This window comes from Homalodisca vitripennis, chromosome 8 (genome assembly GCF_021130785.1).
Source record: "Homalodisca vitripennis isolate AUS2020 chromosome 8, UT_GWSS_2.1, whole genome shotgun sequence".
NCBI lineage: Eukaryota > Metazoa > Arthropoda > Insecta > Hemiptera > Cicadellidae > Homalodisca > Homalodisca vitripennis.
Window position 1 is genome coordinate 33,105,016 of NC_060214.1, and position 19,114 is coordinate 33,124,129.

At 33.1% G+C, this 19,114-nt stretch overlaps 1 protein-coding gene across 1 annotated transcript in view; it reads left to right on the plus strand.

The window, feature by feature from the left end:
* LOC124367524 (mutS protein homolog 4-like) overlaps positions 1-18,476 on the plus strand; it is a 32,408-nt gene extending 13,932 nt beyond the window's left edge. Inside the window, exons 8-17 of the mRNA XM_046824408.1 lie at positions 799-996; positions 2,890-3,076; positions 5,279-5,418; positions 5,509-5,612; positions 7,276-7,495; positions 9,760-9,861; positions 11,577-11,690; positions 13,742-13,950; positions 14,969-15,146; positions 16,926-18,476. Coding sequence (XP_046680364.1) covers positions 799-996; positions 2,890-3,076; positions 5,279-5,418; positions 5,509-5,612; positions 7,276-7,495; positions 9,760-9,861; positions 11,577-11,690; positions 13,742-13,950; positions 14,969-15,146; positions 16,926-18,275 — 2,802 coding nt within the window. The 3' untranslated portion in view covers positions 18,276-18,476. The remainder of the gene's footprint in view (positions 1-798; positions 997-2,889; positions 3,077-5,278; positions 5,419-5,508; positions 5,613-7,275; positions 7,496-9,759; positions 9,862-11,576; positions 11,691-13,741; positions 13,951-14,968; positions 15,147-16,925) is intronic.
* Positions 18,477-19,114: the final 638 nt, after the last annotated feature.

The window sequence follows — 19,114 nt, forward strand, 5'->3', positions numbered from 1 at the left end:
AGCAATACGACAAACTCTTTTGTACTAAAGCGCACTGATAAAATGGATGGACAGCACTACTAAAACAAGAAAACTAGAATAGCCTACTATGAATAGACTGGCTAATAGGAAAGTCCTAACTGCGACCCAAAGATAAGAGATTTCTAATTGTTACTGTTATCAGGTTTTCCCCGTTATCAATATATTAGGACCAAATCTGTAACCCTTGAGGATAACTAATGTCATAATTCACTTCTGTACAACTGACAAGCATAATGTAGTAGTTAGCTGCAGTATTCGTTTGGTTGCAGTTTTGCTTTACTGGGGTTATGGCTACTAATAAAATGTAACCAAGTAAAATCTTTGAACAGCCGCCATTTTGTACTGGATCAATCTTTTTGAGTGCGGTTTGCGGCATTAAACTCTGCTAGATAAGCCCTTTAAAATGATGTCCATATTGACCTATGCTCCTATTTAAGATTTCCTTCTGACTCCTTGCGGGACGTCCCCATGATATTACAGAAAACTGATAGTTCCTTCAAAAAGTAGATTTTTAGGTGTAGTATTGATGTACCAAATCTTGTTTCTTTATCTGTTATCGTTCAGAAAATATTATACCCGTGCAGGACTTTATGTACACCCTGTATAACTGGCATTCAAGAAGTATATCAGAAGAAGAAACCGTTGTACCTTTTCCTGGGTAGATAATGAAGTTTCCAGTTCATTTCAATGTACACATTTTTACAAGTAAATATAGTATTTTAAGACAGTTAATATATTTATATTTACACTGATATACATATGTTTATGATGTTGTAGACAGCTGTGTCAAAGTTTGAGGACGTAGAGCAGTTGCTATGGTTGTGTGTGCAAGTGCCCAACTTCAGAGATGAGCAGAAAGCATCAGAGATACAGACAAACTATGTGCTGCTGCTCAAGACATCTCTGGATAGTCTTCCTGTTCTCAAAGAGACCCTACAATCCACACAGACACCCTACTTCCATAAAGTTTTAAAGGTATTCTATTCCTGTAATGTGCAGGGTGTTTATAAATGAATATCAGAGTTTTAACGTTTTGCAGTATTTATTACTAAAAATTAATTATTATTAAAAATTATAATTAATATATGAAATTAAAGAGCAACTCAAATAGTTATACCTAAAAGCTTACAAGTGTTCAATGTGAGCACTATTCATCACATGACACACATCAAGTTGATAGCCCAGTCCTTCCCAAACTTTGATCAATGCGTCTCGAGTGATTGTTGCAACAGCTGCTTCAATACATACTCACAATCCTTTATGAATCTCCAAAGGTAGAAATCACTTGGTGTCAGGCTGGGTGAATGTGAAAGCCATGCGAAACAAGCTCTGTCATTAACCCTGTTGCTGCCAATCCAGCGGTCAGGTACAGTGACGTTCAACCAATCATGTACTGATATACCAGTGAGTCAGTACACCATCTTGCTGCCAAATGAAGTCCTGTGAGTCATCTTCTAATTGAGGAAATAGCCATAGTTATTGAGAATTGAGATATGAAATATCATTGAATTTTGAGTTTAGCTCCATTTCACCTTCCTTTTATTGCAGCGTCTGGTGTCTGACGCTGTCTCAGACTTGACTCCTGGAATCTGGAGTCATGTTCGTCTGAAGAGATCTAAAGAAAGTTGATGACGCAAAAGTTCAAAACAAAACATTTATATTGTTTCAACATCAGAGACACCCATAAATAGGTGAAGTGGTAGTCTCATTGTCTCATCAGGTACACAATTGAGTGCACTACGATGTCTGATACGTCAGAAATCAGACGCTGCAGTAAAAGAAAGGTAAATTGAAGCTAAACTTAAAATTTAATTAAATCAACCCTTCCTACCACAGCTACGTAATATATAGAAAACTTGGTTGTTTTACCATGCTTAGATATCATGTTTATCACATTGTAGTGCACTCAATTGTGTAGTTGATGAGACAATGAGATTACCACTTCACTTATTTCTGGGTGTCTCTGATGTCGAAACGATGTAAATGTTTTGTTTTGAGCTTTTGCGTCATTGACTTTCATTTGGATCTCTTCAGATGAACATGACTCCAGATTCCAGGAGTCAAGTTTAAGAGAGCGTCAGATAACAAACGCTGCAATAAACGGAAGGTGAACTGGAGCTAAACTCAAAATTCAATTAAATCAACCCTTCCTGCCATAGCTTTGTCATGTGAAGAAATACCAGTTACAGTTCCTTCTCCAAAAAAGAAGGACCCATAACTTTCCGCCTAGATATGACACACGAAACGGAGTCTCGCTGCAATTGTACCATAACGTGAGGGATTTCTACGCCCTAGATACGCACATTGTGAATGTTCACATGTCCACTGAGGTGAAATGTTGATTCATCACTGAAAACGACATAATCCAGAAAATCTTTATAGTCAGTCATGCAACAACGTTTAGTTTGCATAATTGACACGTAAATCATAGTCTGCATGCTTTAGAGCCTGTAACAACTGTAAATGATAAGGACATAATAGTTGTAAGTGTTTCCGTAAAACTTTCCAGTTGTTACTTGAATTGCTAATTCATGATTGTTCCCCAAAGATAGTTTCTAGAATAACAAAATCTTATGTTGACCTCTAAAGTATATATATATATATATATATATATATATATATATATATATATATATATATATATATATCTTAAGGGATTCCATTGTTTTTATAATGGACTAAAAAGTTTTTATTTTATTTTAATAATTTGTGCTTGCTTCAAATTTTCTTCTTTTAATTTCATTGCATCACCTTGTTTTCTTATTCTTGTCATTTCTACAAGTTATACATGTAGGAATAAATGGATTTTAATTTGATTTCAAATTTTCACCTGTGGTGTATATATCGACAAAATGGCATTGATTGAAGGACCTGGACGATGAGAGGTTTGCAGTCATGCAGACCACTATCCTGGAAGTAATCAACGACGATGCCAGGACCAAGAAAGGCTACTCAGCATCACAATTCCAGAGGTGCTTTGCCATTAAGACTGGCATCAACGGATTGCTGGACATGGCTCGCTCTTCCTACTCGGATCTTGTGTCCACCACACATGGTGAGCTCTTTGTGGTTACTTCCAATTAATGATACACATCGAAAGTAGGAAATATATCTTTCTTGGTAGCTCTGTCTGCATACTTCTGTAGCAATATGCTTCCTTTCTAAATCGTTTTATAGCCTATTTTGACGCAAGCATTTTTCTTCTTGTAGTTGCACAGTATTTAAATTATTTAAAAAAACACTATAATTGAATTTCAGATGTTAATGCATTGTCAAAATGTATAACAACTTTCTGTCAGTGAAAAATGTTTTTTCAAACACAAACGCACTACCACTAATAATTATTATGTACTATACTTAATATCTTTTAGATAAAACATTAACCCGGGAGTGGTCGCGCCTATGTCGCACCTGAATCCGGTCGCTGTGGGTCTAGGTGACCCGCAAATTAAAACCTTGTTATATCTGAAAGCTCTATTACTTATTTAATTAATATTACATATATGTTAATTTTGGAGCTAGGCAATAGAATTTAACATGTTTCGGAAACATTTTTTATTTATTTACATGTTGTTTTAAAATTATGAAATATATGTCACAAATCTTAGCAGTTTGTGTTGACTAATTTTCTAATGTCTGTATAAAAATCTAGTTACAAAATATTTAAATTTTTATGAATGTATTTATTGGTTTAAGATACAAAATACCTAAATAAAATTTAAAACACATACATTATTTCGAAATATTTTTAGTAAATTCTCCTGTCAAATTTAATAAGATAAAAACTAAAACCTAAGTAGAAAATTAATAAGTAAAATATTAAAACAACTATGAAGTATTTAAACCTTGCCTAATATTGCATATAATTAATTTTATAATAACTACATCTTAAAATAATCAAAACTTATCACTATTCTTAAAATATTATCTTGAGAAAAATTTTTGAAGTAAAACAAGTCGGGGACAGGTCATTGAGACCTGAAAATAAATTGCATTTTTCATAAAACTTAAAGTTTAAAGATTTTCTCTTTAACTTGTTATTATAATAAATTATATTACATGAGTAAACAATATGAGGTAATCCTAGGTAATGTCCTCTATACGCAAGAGGAATTTCATCATCCGACACAGGTCCATCATTTTCCGAATCTTCGTCACTCTGCTCTGTATCTGAATTTCTGCAGGCATCGTCCTCTCTTTCTTCTATTTCATCTCTTTACGTATTTCATCAGTTTCAGCTCCAGTTTCAACATCGGATTCAACATCTTCTTCCAGGGCCTGGAGAATTCTGTTTTCATCCAACACTACACGCTCTGCCGCTCTAAAGGGAGCACTTGTACTTGAGCCTTCAGCCATTTCACTTAGTTTTTGAACAATAACGTAGAATAAAAAATTATATGCTACAAATGTTAATAAAAAACACCATAAACGCTAAAAAACACTGTTCAAAAAATAATTTGATGTAAGACACTTTGACAATGAAAACGGTCGCTGCGGGTCACGGTGACCCACACGTGTCTATCCCGGACACCAGTCTCGCATAAACTGAACAAAACTGTCCTGAGTTATAGTGGGTGGGGAGGCAGGAAGGTATGCGAAAGGCCGGAAAAATTAATATTTTTGTATAGTCAGGATAGATGACAAAAGTCACGTGCGGGTCACTATGACCCACAGCGACCACTGCCGGGTTAAACATGTAAGTACATCATTTAAAAATGCGCTTTATCGTTCTTCTGGCTTCTTTGAAACAAAGGATTTCTTTCGGATTTGTCTTTGTTGCCATTATTATGTCTGTAATTAGTATTTAAAACAATTAATTGTTTAATAGATAAAATAGATTTTTGAAAATAATATTTTAATGTATTTTTTGCTAAAATTTTTTAAATTTTATTATATTTATTCACTCTGGTATAACAATAATTATGAAAGTGGTAGAAGTAGTTATTAACTGTTATTTTAAATACCCTAACTGCATCAGATATTTTAACAAATATGCATTCTTTAAGCTCTTCCAATATTTTTGCACATAGATTTTCTACCTGAAAAAGTGCTTATCTCTTGGAGCTGAGTTATGAAAATTGATGGGTGTCTTGTAAAAGAGCCCATGTATAATTTTATTTGGACACTGAGAAAACAAACAGAGATGGAATTTATCAACTAGTCTGAGAAGAAGGATTTAAAACTCAGCAAATTTCTTATTGGCACTCCATATTCCTGATCACAAATTCACTAAACATTTTTCGAATTTTCTTTAAAGAGAAAATCCAAGAGATGGCCTCAGAATTCAACCTTCCCTTGAGAGCGAGCTGTACTCTGACTAAGGGGCTTCACATCCAACTCAGGATCATCAGAAACTGTGGTTTTTCAGTGAAAGATCTACCCGCTGTTTTTATACAGGTTAGTGTTTTTTTTGTATGTTTCATGTAATGTTATTACCCTCATAGTAATGGTTGATCTCAATAACATACAAGACTCTATGTTGTCCAGGTGAGCAGAACCAAGAACTTGATCACTTGCACTACCGAAGAACTTGTCGTGTTGAACCATCGCATGAGGCAGATGCTGCTGGAAATACAGATCTTGAGCAATGTGTGAGTACCAGATGGTGAAAAAAGATTATATTTAACTATAGAAGTTTTGTTTAAACCTTAGAATCATGGATACACTTAAATGACGTGTTTAATTGTTAAACAAGAGATTTTTCAGTGGTATTTGAAAATCAAACTAAGTTCAGTACTTGTTTGCAGTTCAATTATTTACTTGAAATAACTGATAGAACTAGGAAAATACACTCATTGTGTATATTTAGCTGAGCATTATTTTTACATTGGCCTATGCGTAAATATGATGGAATCGATAAAATAGCGTAATAAATACATCTATAAATGAAATGTTTACAATTGTATGTTATTTGAGCATGTTACATTATTATTATTATAGAGTAAAATGAAACAATAATAAGAGTAGAAAATCAATGTTTAACGTCTGTCAGTCTGTACATTTGTGCGTAGTGCCCTCCCTAGCTCACAGAAACATACTTGAATACTGCATCTTTGACCAGACTAGCTGGATAGATTACGTCATTGTATTTAAAATTAATAAATATTATTTAAAATAAAACTGTAGGCAAGATGGCGGTACAACACGAGATTGGAGTCCATTCCTCCACTTAAACAGCAAAAAAACTCATCAAGAGAGTAAAATGATTTGGAGAGTAACCATAATTTAATTTTGACTTCAAATGCCTTTTCCTCCAAACATTGAACGGTCTCAGAGAGTTTGTTAAACATCCTGAGTGCCAGCACTGGGAAATAGTCCCTTGTTTTACTAAGGCGGCAGCAGGGTAAGTCTCCATTGTTAAAACCACGGAGATCGTAAGAGTGTGTGTCCGCTCTAGATTGGAAAGATTCTAAGTTCTCTCTTGTATAAACCAGGCTCTGAAGAATATATTGGCCGAAAACAGTCTGGATCCCAAGTCTCTGAAAAATTGGAGCACAGTGATCTCGATAACCATTGTGATGAAGTCTGGACATGTAACCAGTGATGTTAACCCTTTAAACAGGGCTCTGGGATTTTTGTACTCCAGGCGAATATATATTTTGCACCCTCATTACAGTGTTTTTACTTATATAACTATACCTTCGGCGGATCCTGTTATGGAAAAATATTTCTAGTAGTCATTGTTATAATAAAGCATTTGATTTTATTACCGTACAAGGTATATATAATACGTATTGATTTCTGCAAGATACGTATTAGGAAATCAATCCTTGACTTAATTAAACAGACAGCTGTTTTTTTACATTTGTCATTTTGGCCTATATTGTTATCACTGTACAATTAATTCACATTAAACACTACAAATCCTAAGCCTTAAAGTATTAGCTAAATTGCCTCTGTACACAACTTGGTGTCGCAGCCGTGACTTTTACAGTACAGATTACAGAAGAGGTAGCAAAACGTCTCGGTTTGGTTTCTTAGATCCTCTATCCGGTTTCTTACATTCACTTTGGCTGATGTGGTGCAAAAATAAAAGGAAATTTAGTTTTCTTTTCCACAATAAAATGCTTTAAAATAATAAAAGTGAATGGAATATTTTCTATGGACTATATTTTTATTGGAGATTTAACCAGTTTTCCTGAAGTTTTATATAATAATTCACAAATAAATACAAAACGGAATGATATACAATAGTTTAAAAATAAATTTAAACTTTGAGTTTTCCTTAAATTTGATTAAGTGCTTGTTCTGTAGAGTCTTATACCAGTTGCTGCAGAAACTGCGAGCACACATTGGCTGCTTGTACCGTCTCTGTGAGGACATTGCTGAGCTGGATCTGCTTGTGGCGCTGGCTCAGGTCAGCTCTGCAGACCGCTTCGTCCCTCCCACCTTCGGCGACAAGATGGACATCAAGCTGTCCCGTCATCCCATCCTGGATTTCATCAGCCCCTTCACTCCTGTGGCTAACGATGTGGTTGGTTCCTAGTGTAAAGCTTGTGTATGACAGACTTAGATAAGACTAATAAATAATTATTAGAGCTGCCCAAATGAAGACAGATAGAGGCTGTGAATCCCCACTCTACACCCCGCGCCCAACACTGTTGATTGTAGCCATTTGATTTGATTTTCTTCATCTGTTTTGCAGACAACATGTAAATCCAGCAGACAGTATATGAATATAACCATATCATAGTGTGGGAACAGCTGGTGGTTAGAAGCAATGTGGCAACATGGCCTCAAATTTCATTGGTTTTTTTTTTGTGCGCTTGACAATAATGACTAAATGAAATCTGTCTGGTTGTTACTATTTTACCTAACCAGTCAGTTAGCCAGTTGACTTCTTGTTCTGACTGTACAATTTTTCAACAGCAAAATTACACTAAAATTTCCCTATTGCTTGCAGGAATGTAGCCAGGAAAAAATGTTTGAGAGGGGTCTAGACAACTGATATTTTCCCGCAGTGGACAGATTAAGGCCCCATTTTGTTCCTTAAAAAGTTCTTGACCCATTTCTGTAATGAGAACGATCTTTCAGCACTGGTCCAGTAATGCTAAATTATTTAAATAATAATAATCGTTTATAAAAAAAATAATTGAAAAAATTGAAAATTTAGGGGAATCTGGACCCCTTGGAGGCTACGTCCTTGATTGCTTGTCAACATTATTAGTTTTCATGGTGTACACTACAAATGTGTTACCTGTACAGTGGAATATTGGCTTATTTTTGTGTGAACTGAGTTGTTAAAATACTGACAGCGCTCTAAGTGAAGCAACAAAGCTTTTGGTTGCCATACAATCAAACCTATGTTCTTCCCATTTTAAACAATCTTTAGGTATTTTTTCACAGGTAACAAACAATGAAATCCAGTACTAGCATACACATTCTGTTGTTTTTCTACTACTAGTTTTGTAAGTGGAATATTGTTCATGTACAAAATACTATGGGAAAAATCTAAGTGGAATATTTTGTGTTAAAAGAAAAATATATTTTGTTACTGATCTATGAAAGTGCAAGAGCACAAATATACCATTGTTTTACATATTTATACAGCCAACATAATATATTTGTAATATTTGTTGACAAACAAGAAACATTCCAAATTCGTTCTACCATTTACTGTTTGTGTGTCAATAAAAAAAGCAGTAACTTTCTAATTTAGTTAAGGCAAACTTGCTCTTCGTAACCTATTCAATCTCTTATTGATACTTTTGGGTTATTTTTAACCTCTCAATGAAGTAAATTTATCTTGAAATATGTGTTGAAGATTATGAGAGCTGTAAACGTCATAAGTACTAAAGAACATTCTAATGATTAAAGGGATCTGAGGAAAATAAAGGAACTAGTGATTTAAAGAAGTAAGTGGCTTGGAAAACAATCTATTATTTTTGTGTAAAATATTGAGATTTACAACGCTTTAAAATTTTAAAGAGACTGGCTGCCAAAACAGATTCATATTAATTTTCCTCACCAAAATATATTGCTCTAGAACAAATATCTGCCTTTTGAACTGATCTTAGTTCTCCTCATATGAACCAAGGCAATGGAAATTGGCTTTCTTCTCCTGTGTAGGACCAGGTTTGTATAGGAAAATGTAAATGTGTCTTATTCTCATACATTACACCAGCTTCTTATAAAACCATGAAAGTAGATCTTGTTTTTCTTTATTAGACCATAAAAGTCCATAAAAGACCATAGGGCCATAAAAGTAGGTCCCAATAGCACCTTTATAATATACCTACAATATATCTACCTAATATACCTTTATAGGTATTATTGGATCAATATTACCTGGTACAATAATATCTTTACCATACAAGATTTGTATAGGACCATGCTAAAGTGTAGGTCTTGTTCTCCTGTATTTAGACCAGGTTTGTACAAAACTATAAAAATAGGTTTCATTCTCACGTATAGGACCATGTTTGTACAAGACCATGAAAATAGTCTTCATATCCTATGAAAGGAAATTTAGATGTATTTTATTTAGTACATTCTAACATTATTTTGGAATAAAAGAATAAGCTTTTTGATGCAATTAAAAAAAATGAGGACCAAAATGTAAAAGTGTGGTATTTATATTTTGTGAAAGTTTGATGCCGATATTAATTTGTAAGAAGCGGCGTTGGTGAAACTGGAGTCTTGCCTATAATACTAGAATTGCTTTTATTGCCCCTGACATTACTTAATTTTTGTGACTTGTTTTGATTGGTTCTATTGACACACTTTGGTCTGTTGCAGTTTGCCAGTGCAGAAAAGAACTTCCACATCATAACTGGACCTAACATGGGTGGTAAGAGTGTCTACATCAAACAGGTGGCCTTGTTGCAGGTCATGGCTCAGGTAGTGTTCACTACCAACAATACAGACATGCAGATTATACAAACACTCATACAAATATTACTTGATTAACTTAATATCACCAACAATCTACTGTTGTACTCAAGAACGTAGCCAGGAAAAATTTTTGGGGGGTTTTAAAATATTAATCTTAAACTATAAATCTATTTTTGTATGTACATTGATAATTGCAGTTTATAGGTACCAGTACATTATATACATATTAAATAAATTTAGCACTTATGCAAAAGTAATACATTTTAGTTATTAAAGTAGTTATTAAGACAAAAGTAATATTAAACTACAGAAGTACTTATTTGTATTAAAAATTACAATCAATTCTACTTTTTATTTTATTTTTTGTATTATTCTGTGCAATTTTTATATTACATGCTACTACCTTGATTACTTTACTTGATTTACTGTAAGACAGCAACTCCAGGCACAACGATGAATTGCAACGCAGTTGAACTATCTTCTCCGTCACTCTCTGAGTTTGTTGAAGATCCAGACAGTTGAATAATTAACTGTCCACATCATCTTGTAAATTATCTATCTTCCACATGTCTTCTTCAATTTTTCCACATGTTTGCAGTAATTCTTCTATTGCTCCATTTTGACGGCCTTAAAAGCATTTTCAATCAATGGCTCTATTTGCTTGATGTTTTATGTTTTGTTATTTACATCAACATGTCTTTTAACTTGGCTCCGGACTAACTTAGCGGGATTTAACTCAAAGTAAAAAGGGAGTGTCAGAACTATCTCGTCGATAACGTTCAGTGAATACAAGTGCTTAATTTTAACTATAGTGATACGAACATCACTGATATATAAAACACGTATGGACATGTGTTAAGGTACGAAAGGTAGGGTACAGTAAAATCTATGTAAGCGCCTTTGTGTGGTCCGCGAGGACAGTTGACACAATCCGCACGACACTAGGCACGATGTTCCCAGTAAATGTAGTAACATGAGTATGTTGTATTAGACCTGTACTGCATGGTGAACGTGGAACCGAGTATAGTGTAGGTTCTACTGGCAGGTATAATCCACACTGAAGTAAACCCTCCTGGAGCCAATATATTGGTTACTTTAATTACTCTTATAGAGAAACTTGTTTGAGTCATAATCATTTGAAGGAAATCCCCAAATCTGGTTCCTGGAGATGACTATACAACAAAAATGGCTACATCCAAACACATCCAAGATATGTTAAAAACTAGACAATTGATTGAGATAGGCTAAAAAGTTTATATTTTTGTAGAATATTTTGTTTTTATTAATTCGACAAAGGATAATCTTAACTATGTACCAAACAGATAGTTTTATCTTTGTGAAAAACTGAAAAAGGAAATCTTGAGCAGCTTCCCCACTCTGTTCTTTATGCATTTTTATTGTAGTCATTGGGGCACTTAAGGATTTTACTTGTTTGACGCAATAATAATACAACATAAATTATGGTATGACTAAGAAAAGGGATCTCAAAATGAGTGTAGCATTTATTCTGAAGAGAATTAATTATACTACTGATAGAAGTATGTAATACAATACACTTATATACCGGGTAATAATTTCTGCTGGCTCTTCTGTAGGGTTTACTATGATGATTCTCCTAGTCACACTTTAATAAAATTATGTGGATGAGTTTTACTGATAATATTGGACTATTACAATACACACTGCACAAGAATACTTAAATGTTGTACTCACCCCCACAGATTGGCTGCTTTGTGCCTGCTGAGACTGCTGAGTTTAAAATCATGAAACAAATTTTCTCCAGGATGGGTTTTGATGACAGCATTGAGTACAATGCTTCCAGTTTCATGTTAGAGGTGAGTGTGCGCTCCTTTAAAATTGATATTCAGACTGTAAACTTTAAATATGAACAATATGATCTCACTTTGAGGAAATTAAAACATGAATTTCACGTCTAAAGCTGGTGAGGGTATTTAATGTCAAACAGCACATCCTTATGAGGTGGGAGATTTGTGCTCAATTAGCGTTTAAGTGGGTATAGACTCTCGAGGAACTATGTTTAATCGTGGATAAGGAGGTAAAATCACACCTTACGTCGCGTAACAGGCTTCGCTGCATGAAAAATTTCAAAACTACAGCATGTTTCATTCTTGAGATGTCCTGCGGACAGACAGATTATTATACAGGAAAGAAACTCTTACATTCCCTCCGCAAGTAAAAGAGAAATTGTGCAAGTGATGAAGTTCAACTAAATCCCATAGATGAACATGCTTGAATGTCCCATCATAGAATTCATTCTTGTCTGTGTAAAAAAGAAGTTCATGCCAAATTTAAAGTGAATTTTAAGTTTAGTTCCAGTTCACTTTCCTTTTGGTGCAGTGTCTCAAATCTGATGCTGTCACTGACTTGACTCCTAGAATCTGGAGTCATGTTCATCTGAAGAGGTCCAAAAAAGTTAGTGATGAAGGAGCTCAAAATGAGTTTTTTTACATAGTTTTGACATCAGAGACACCTAGACTACAAAATATAGTGTAATCTAGGTGTAATCTTATTGTCTCATCAGGTGCATAATTGAGTGCACTACGATGTTTTAGACGTGATTCTAAGGCACGATGGAGCAACAGAGTTTTCTACACATAATGTAGCTATGGTGAGGATGATTGATTCTATGTGAATGTTGAGTTTTGCTCCATTTCACCTTCCTTTTAGAACCACAAAGAAAAAATGAGGATTCATCACTGAAGAATATTTTTTTAACAAATAAGTTCTTGCCATTTTGTTGCCGTCATCTTGGAAATATGTAGGTATTTGAAAACATCTTGAAAACCGATGTCAAATTCATGTCTCTCTACCTGAAAAAACATAAAAAACAAATTTTCACAAAAAGTGTGGTAAGTGTGGGTAATTTTTAAAACTGATGTCAATGTAAAAAATGTTATTCATAAAATTTACTTTTGAATAATGCATCACATTTGGGGGATTGCCATTTGAAAATGTTGAGTTGAGGTGAGCCCCTCCAGGGTGGCTGCCCCTAAACATTTGTTGATACACCGAAAAGCAGGTTTTGTTAACCTGCAAAGATCCCCAAATTTTTATTTCAATTGCTCAAACCGTCTAGAAATGAGAGGGATGACCACTGACTTTTGGATGATCCTTTATAAATTAAAGAGTAACTGTGGGCCAAGCACCGGCCCTTGAGGAACACCAAAAATAGCATCTTGTGACCATGATGTATTTACAAATACCTTTTGTTTTTGAGTAGGTTAAACAATTTGAGAGGTGAGTCAGTAATAATTATATTTTAATGTCTTAAGGTCATTAAATGGTATGACATCAAAATCTTTACTTATCACATAAAATTACTTAAGCTCTTTATTTTTTTTTTAAACTAAAACAATATTTCTGAGAAAGTTATATCTATAATTGATTTTCCTCTTCTAAACCCATATCGAGCCAAGTTCATCAGGTTATATACCTCTCTAAAAAATTGGTTACTTGACCAGAAATTAAAATTTGAAACAGTTTTGAAATGCCATTTTTTATGACATTAAGAGTATGGACTAGCAATTATCAGTATAAAATACCTGATAAGTATCAAAACAAGTTTCAACTTAGAGATTACCTCCTTCATCACTATTAAGTAATAAACAGTAAACTTTAAGAGTCTATAATGGTTTTATGTGTGTGAATTTCTTCAATTTACGTTTCCAGATTTACTTTTTCCTGTTAGACTAAGACTAGTATTAGTTTGAAAGCTCACCAGCAGTTTGGATATTCAAATGAATTAATTATGAAGAATACAAAGGTGTCATATTAGGGTGAATATGGCAGACACGTGTCTTAAATATTATATTGTTGCTTATCTTATCTTAATATAAATCTTGACAGATAATTCTGATTGTGATAGATGCAAGAGATGCAATACATCATTCGTTCTCTGAGACCCAACTGTCTGGTAGTGATAGACGAGTTGTGTCGTAGTACTGACCATGAAGAAGGTACTGCTATAGCCTGGGTAATGTGCGAGCAGTTGCTTCAGTCCAAGGCTTTTGTCTTCTTCACTACCCATTACCTCTTCCTCACCAAGCTTCAGACCCTCTATCCAAATGTTACCAAGTAATTCCCATTATGTCTGTTTCTGTGCTTGTACAAATACGATTTATATGTTTTATTTACGTTTTAATGAGATGTATCAGTTTGATTCTAAATAAAGACAGAAGTGGTCAAGTAAGAGAGTGAATTATCTAGTGAGACAAAATTGCTGTACAAAAGATGCAACTTGTCAAACCATGACTGCTGTAGAACAAACAACTGAAAGTAAATACAGTCACAATAAAAATAACTGTCCGTTATTTATTTAGGCATTCATATAATTTTAATTTGTTTAAATTTAACATTAAAATATGTAATTTACAATATGTTTATAAATATATTGAAACTGAAATGATAGTATTCTGGTAAATTAACTTCAAATTGTTTGATAAAATTGCTGTGAACATATTTACAATTACAAAGATATTTTAGTTTATTTCATTTTAAAACTCATTAGTTATTGTTGAACACTAGTAAGCCAATTATTTTAAGAGATAAATGAGATAAAATGTAATATGCGATAAATCTTTTACAATTTTTAATCAATCCAGCTTATTGTATGATTAAAATGCTCATTGTTAATCATAGATGTGTATTTACTATATATCTTTAACTATACAATTAGTAGTTGCATATTTTGTATCAAAATTATACATTTTGTAAAAATTTCAGTTTCTAATTCTCATATAAATTTACGATAGTTAGTAATTGAAAATTTGAAAAATTCCATATGTGTTTATTTTTTTAGGAAAAGATAATTACCTCCTAATTGTATCCTGCCAGTACAAACTACTCTCATCCCCACATCTAAAGGAAATATTATTAAAGGTTTTAAAGACATGTCAAATTACAGTAAATACAAGTAATGTCCCTATATTATTGAAAGGTAACTATGGAATAAAATCAATGTGATAATGAATTTTTGTTTTAATAGTGTTAATAAAGCTTTATAGGTTCAGTCTTTATCATTAAAACAATGCAAAATGCAATAGTAAATTGATAAATGACATGAGTAATGGCCTGGTAATCTCTGTTGTCACAGTCACCAGATGGTCACGGAGCAGAATGACGAGAGGCAGTTGGTGTACACACACAAAGTAGCACCAGGAGTCACTAGAGTCATGCTGTATGGGTTACGGCTGGCCCAGGTCACATCCATTCCTCCATCGGTTCTGCAACGTGCCAAGGAAATATGTGACGATCTGACCCAGCAGAGAATGGTAGTAGTCATTACTTTACAGCTTTAATATTCTAAATTGTATAATCATGTAATCAAGTTTTATTCTTGTCTCTTAAACCTACAACTGGCGGCCATTTCATCCTGTAGTGTCAGGCTGTTTTAGAGCTTTACGGAAGGTTTTAAAAAATGATTAAAATAGAAATTAAGAGCAAGAATATATTTGAATAATATAAATAAGAATAATATTTGAATTTAAAGTAGGGCATACAAAAATTTTTATTAACACTTTTTTAATGAAAGTAAAATTTTGCAACAAAGAGTTTTTTAAATGCTGGGGTTATTGTGAAATCAAGTTATTGTGAAAAAATGTAAATGAGAGGTAGCCATTGTATGTCAAATTTTATCTAGTTTAAGAAAAACAAACTTTACACTTATATATGAAACCATAATAAAGCTACAAAACAAAAAAGCAGATATGCGCATATATGAAAATCAGAGAAATACATAAGAGTTTGGTAGTCCAAGTTTTGCTAATGCAATTGTACATGAATATACGTTATATTGCATATTTTGTTTACTAAAAATGAAATAAACTATATAGCAGCTATAATGTACATTCCAGAACTCTTTTTTGAAAAGTATAAAAAAGTTATTTTACATTATTCAAACATTTTACAAAAGATATTCAGTTTGTTTTTGAAAGTTTGTATTATATAAAAATTTATACAAATATTATTAGATATTTTAGAAAAATCAAGTTCTTATTACCGGTACTGAAATTTGACATAAACTTAGTTTTTATTCTACAACCACATGAGTTACTCAAATAACCGTGTATATGTAATAAACAATGATCCAGAATGATACAAACAGTTATCATATATATATATATATATATATATATATATATATATATATATATATTAAAACCAAAGAAATTACGGTAAATATATATTAGGATCTATTTACCAATGCTAAATTGTTGCTTCAGAACTAAAGGAATACTGGAAATAACATTTAGTAAGTGAAAAACAATTACCAACTACGTGAAATTAGTTTTAGCCAAGTGATCTTCCAACAGCCTACTCGGAGCCGATAATTTATCAAATAATAGATTTCAGTAAACAGATACAATCAATCATGTGTTGTTTCATTACAACACTAAAACACGAATTAAACTTACAATTATAAATGGCTCGGCACAGATGTAAAAGTAAATATCTCCGGCAAGATGGAGTTCACAAAAAAACATGTTGTTCTCTTTTACGTTTGAAAGAATCAATTACTACTTCACAGCCATAATAACAAAGCGGAATACAATTTTAGTTTTCATTCACATTTTTCTTCCTGAATCCAGTGGTGCATGAATGAAATTGATACATTGCCGGAGTACATTATAAGAATTGATTTTGTGAGGGAACGTTTGATTGACAAAATTTTGTCGATTAACACTACAAGGAATTTGACCTTTTTTTTTATAACATGGACAAATTTTTTAATACAGGTAACATTAATTTTGGAATATCAATTGTATTTAATACTAATTTTTTGTTCAAAATTATTTCATTATATTTTTTTTAGTTGTTGCCCTTAGTAGTGATTGAGATATTGTGTAATTTGGCTGTGTGCTATAATTTCTGTCATTGTCAAAAAATTAATAAAAATTAAAATGACTAAAAAAGATTATCATTATTATCAGAAGTATAAATGATTGGTTTGCTATCAACATTTAGTTGACGGGGCATTACAACAATCTTATTACACACAACATACCTATTTTCTTTGCTTATCAATTAAATAACATTTCTACATGTTTCAGCCAATACCATATTACTGTGAGGGAAAAACTGAAGCAGAAGAAGATCAAGAATACATTCAAGAACTCTTAGATCTAATTCAAGGTGAACGATTCAATCTGAATGAACTTCTAAAAGTTCAGGCAAAACTAAAACAAAGATATGGAATTGAAGATGAATTGGAGAATCAAAATGTTGAAGCGAGGCGTGATACAGAAGATAAGAGTGCTGAAATCAGTGAAGATAATGATAACTTAGAAATTGATCATGAAGAGCCGGATAAATCTTTGTTAGATTGCAATGTCCCTCAACCAGTCAGGTCGTCTAAAAATACCCCTTCCTCAAGTAAAGCACAGCATTCTTGTGCAATTAACTCATCTGTGCTTGTGGACAAAAATATCACCCATACCAAAACACCTAAGTCAATGATAGATCCTTCCATACCTTCTGTTTCAAGTCCTTCAATGCTACTCAGAAGAGATAATTCAAGGAGTAACACTCCAGAACGGTTACAAATGGAGATGTGTATGTCAAAGGAAACTGTCAGAAATTCTGAAGTGATTACCAATGAGATTTCATCCTCTTCTGTAATAAGAACACCTGCAAGTAGAAACAACTTGCATTCTGAAAAAGGAAATCATCCACTAGGAAACGTTCTGCCTTCAAATTCTGATGTTACAACACCACAGAAATTTCTAAGAGTACTTCCATGTACATCTTTAAGAGAGTCTAATTATTCTGAAAATATTGCGGGAAATCGATATGAGCATATTTATGTTGAAGATGTACACTTAACACGTGACTCTCCATTTAGAACCCCATGTCAAATCCCTCCTTCAAAGAACTACAATACACAAATAAATTTTCCAGCAGTTTTGAATCATTCTCAAACATCTTCACCAAGAGTTTTATCTCCGACTTCAATGCAGAATTATTCCGTTCCTGTATTTGGTCACCATAACCTGTCACAACTCCAGTCACCTATTTCTAGAAGTACATTTCAAGATTTGGGTGAGCAAACTGTGAGAACCAGATCATCAGATCATGGTTCGTTCTTTGCAGAAGAGGATAATGATCGCTTACCCAATAGATTCTTCACAGAAAATAGTCATCATTTGCGTAGTTTTGGCCCTGGCAGTAGCAACTTAAGAAGTATGTCTGAAGAAATTCAACACCAACGTCGCAGACATGATTCTGATGAGAGACCATCCAGTATGCCTACTTTTTTTGGTGGAAGATTTCCTCATCAGAGTCCGAGAACACCAGCTTCAAGCACTCCTATGGTGTTGGATCTTAACCCAAATTTTGATACAATTCCTAGGAATCTTGGAAGTGGAAGTGGTAGTTATGATGAAGACATGTTTGAAGAATAATGCCTTTGATGTTTTATCATGGAATTGTTTTATTGGACATCATGGACAGAATTATAGATACGAAGCAGTTACAGTAATATTATAGAATATAAAAGTGTATACTCCATAGAAATAACCTAGAAGTTATTATGTAGTTTGTTAAAAATGTAAACGTAATGTATTTTTGAACATTTCAATAAAGATAATATTTTATACTTTTTATATATGCATTAAGAATTATTATTTTATCACCAATTTATATATTACCTATATGATATATAACAGCCGTTAATAATAAATGGGGTCAGCTTCAACACAATCCTTCCTTTTAAAAAACTTTTTATAAGTAAACAAAAAACAAACTTAATTTCTTTCTCAACAAAACAAATTAAGCTTCAAATACATTCCCATATACTCATAGGTACAGATAGCACAGAGCAGGTTAAAGAAACAAAATTCTTGGATATGAAAATTTATGATTATTTAATTTATGGGACAAACTTACTGTCTACATTATAGCAAAAATCAGCTCAGGCCTGCATGTCATAAGAATATCTCACTCATGCAGCCCGAATGTTTTAAAATTAGTTTATTTTGCCCCCCCCCCCCACACACACACCCATTTATCTTATGGTATTGGCTTATATTTGGCAACTTCTAAGGAAAACCTAGATCACATTCTTAAAATAAAAAAAGTATTGAGAGCTAACCTCAAACTTAATTGGCGAGATTCAGTAAGGCGAAATTTTAGTGAATTGAAAAATTGAAAAAGTATCATGCTTTTTTTAGTGTGTCTATTTTGTATGAAGGTGAAGTAAAAAACGTGATTTAGTTGTACTATGTCTATGGAAATGCGTTGT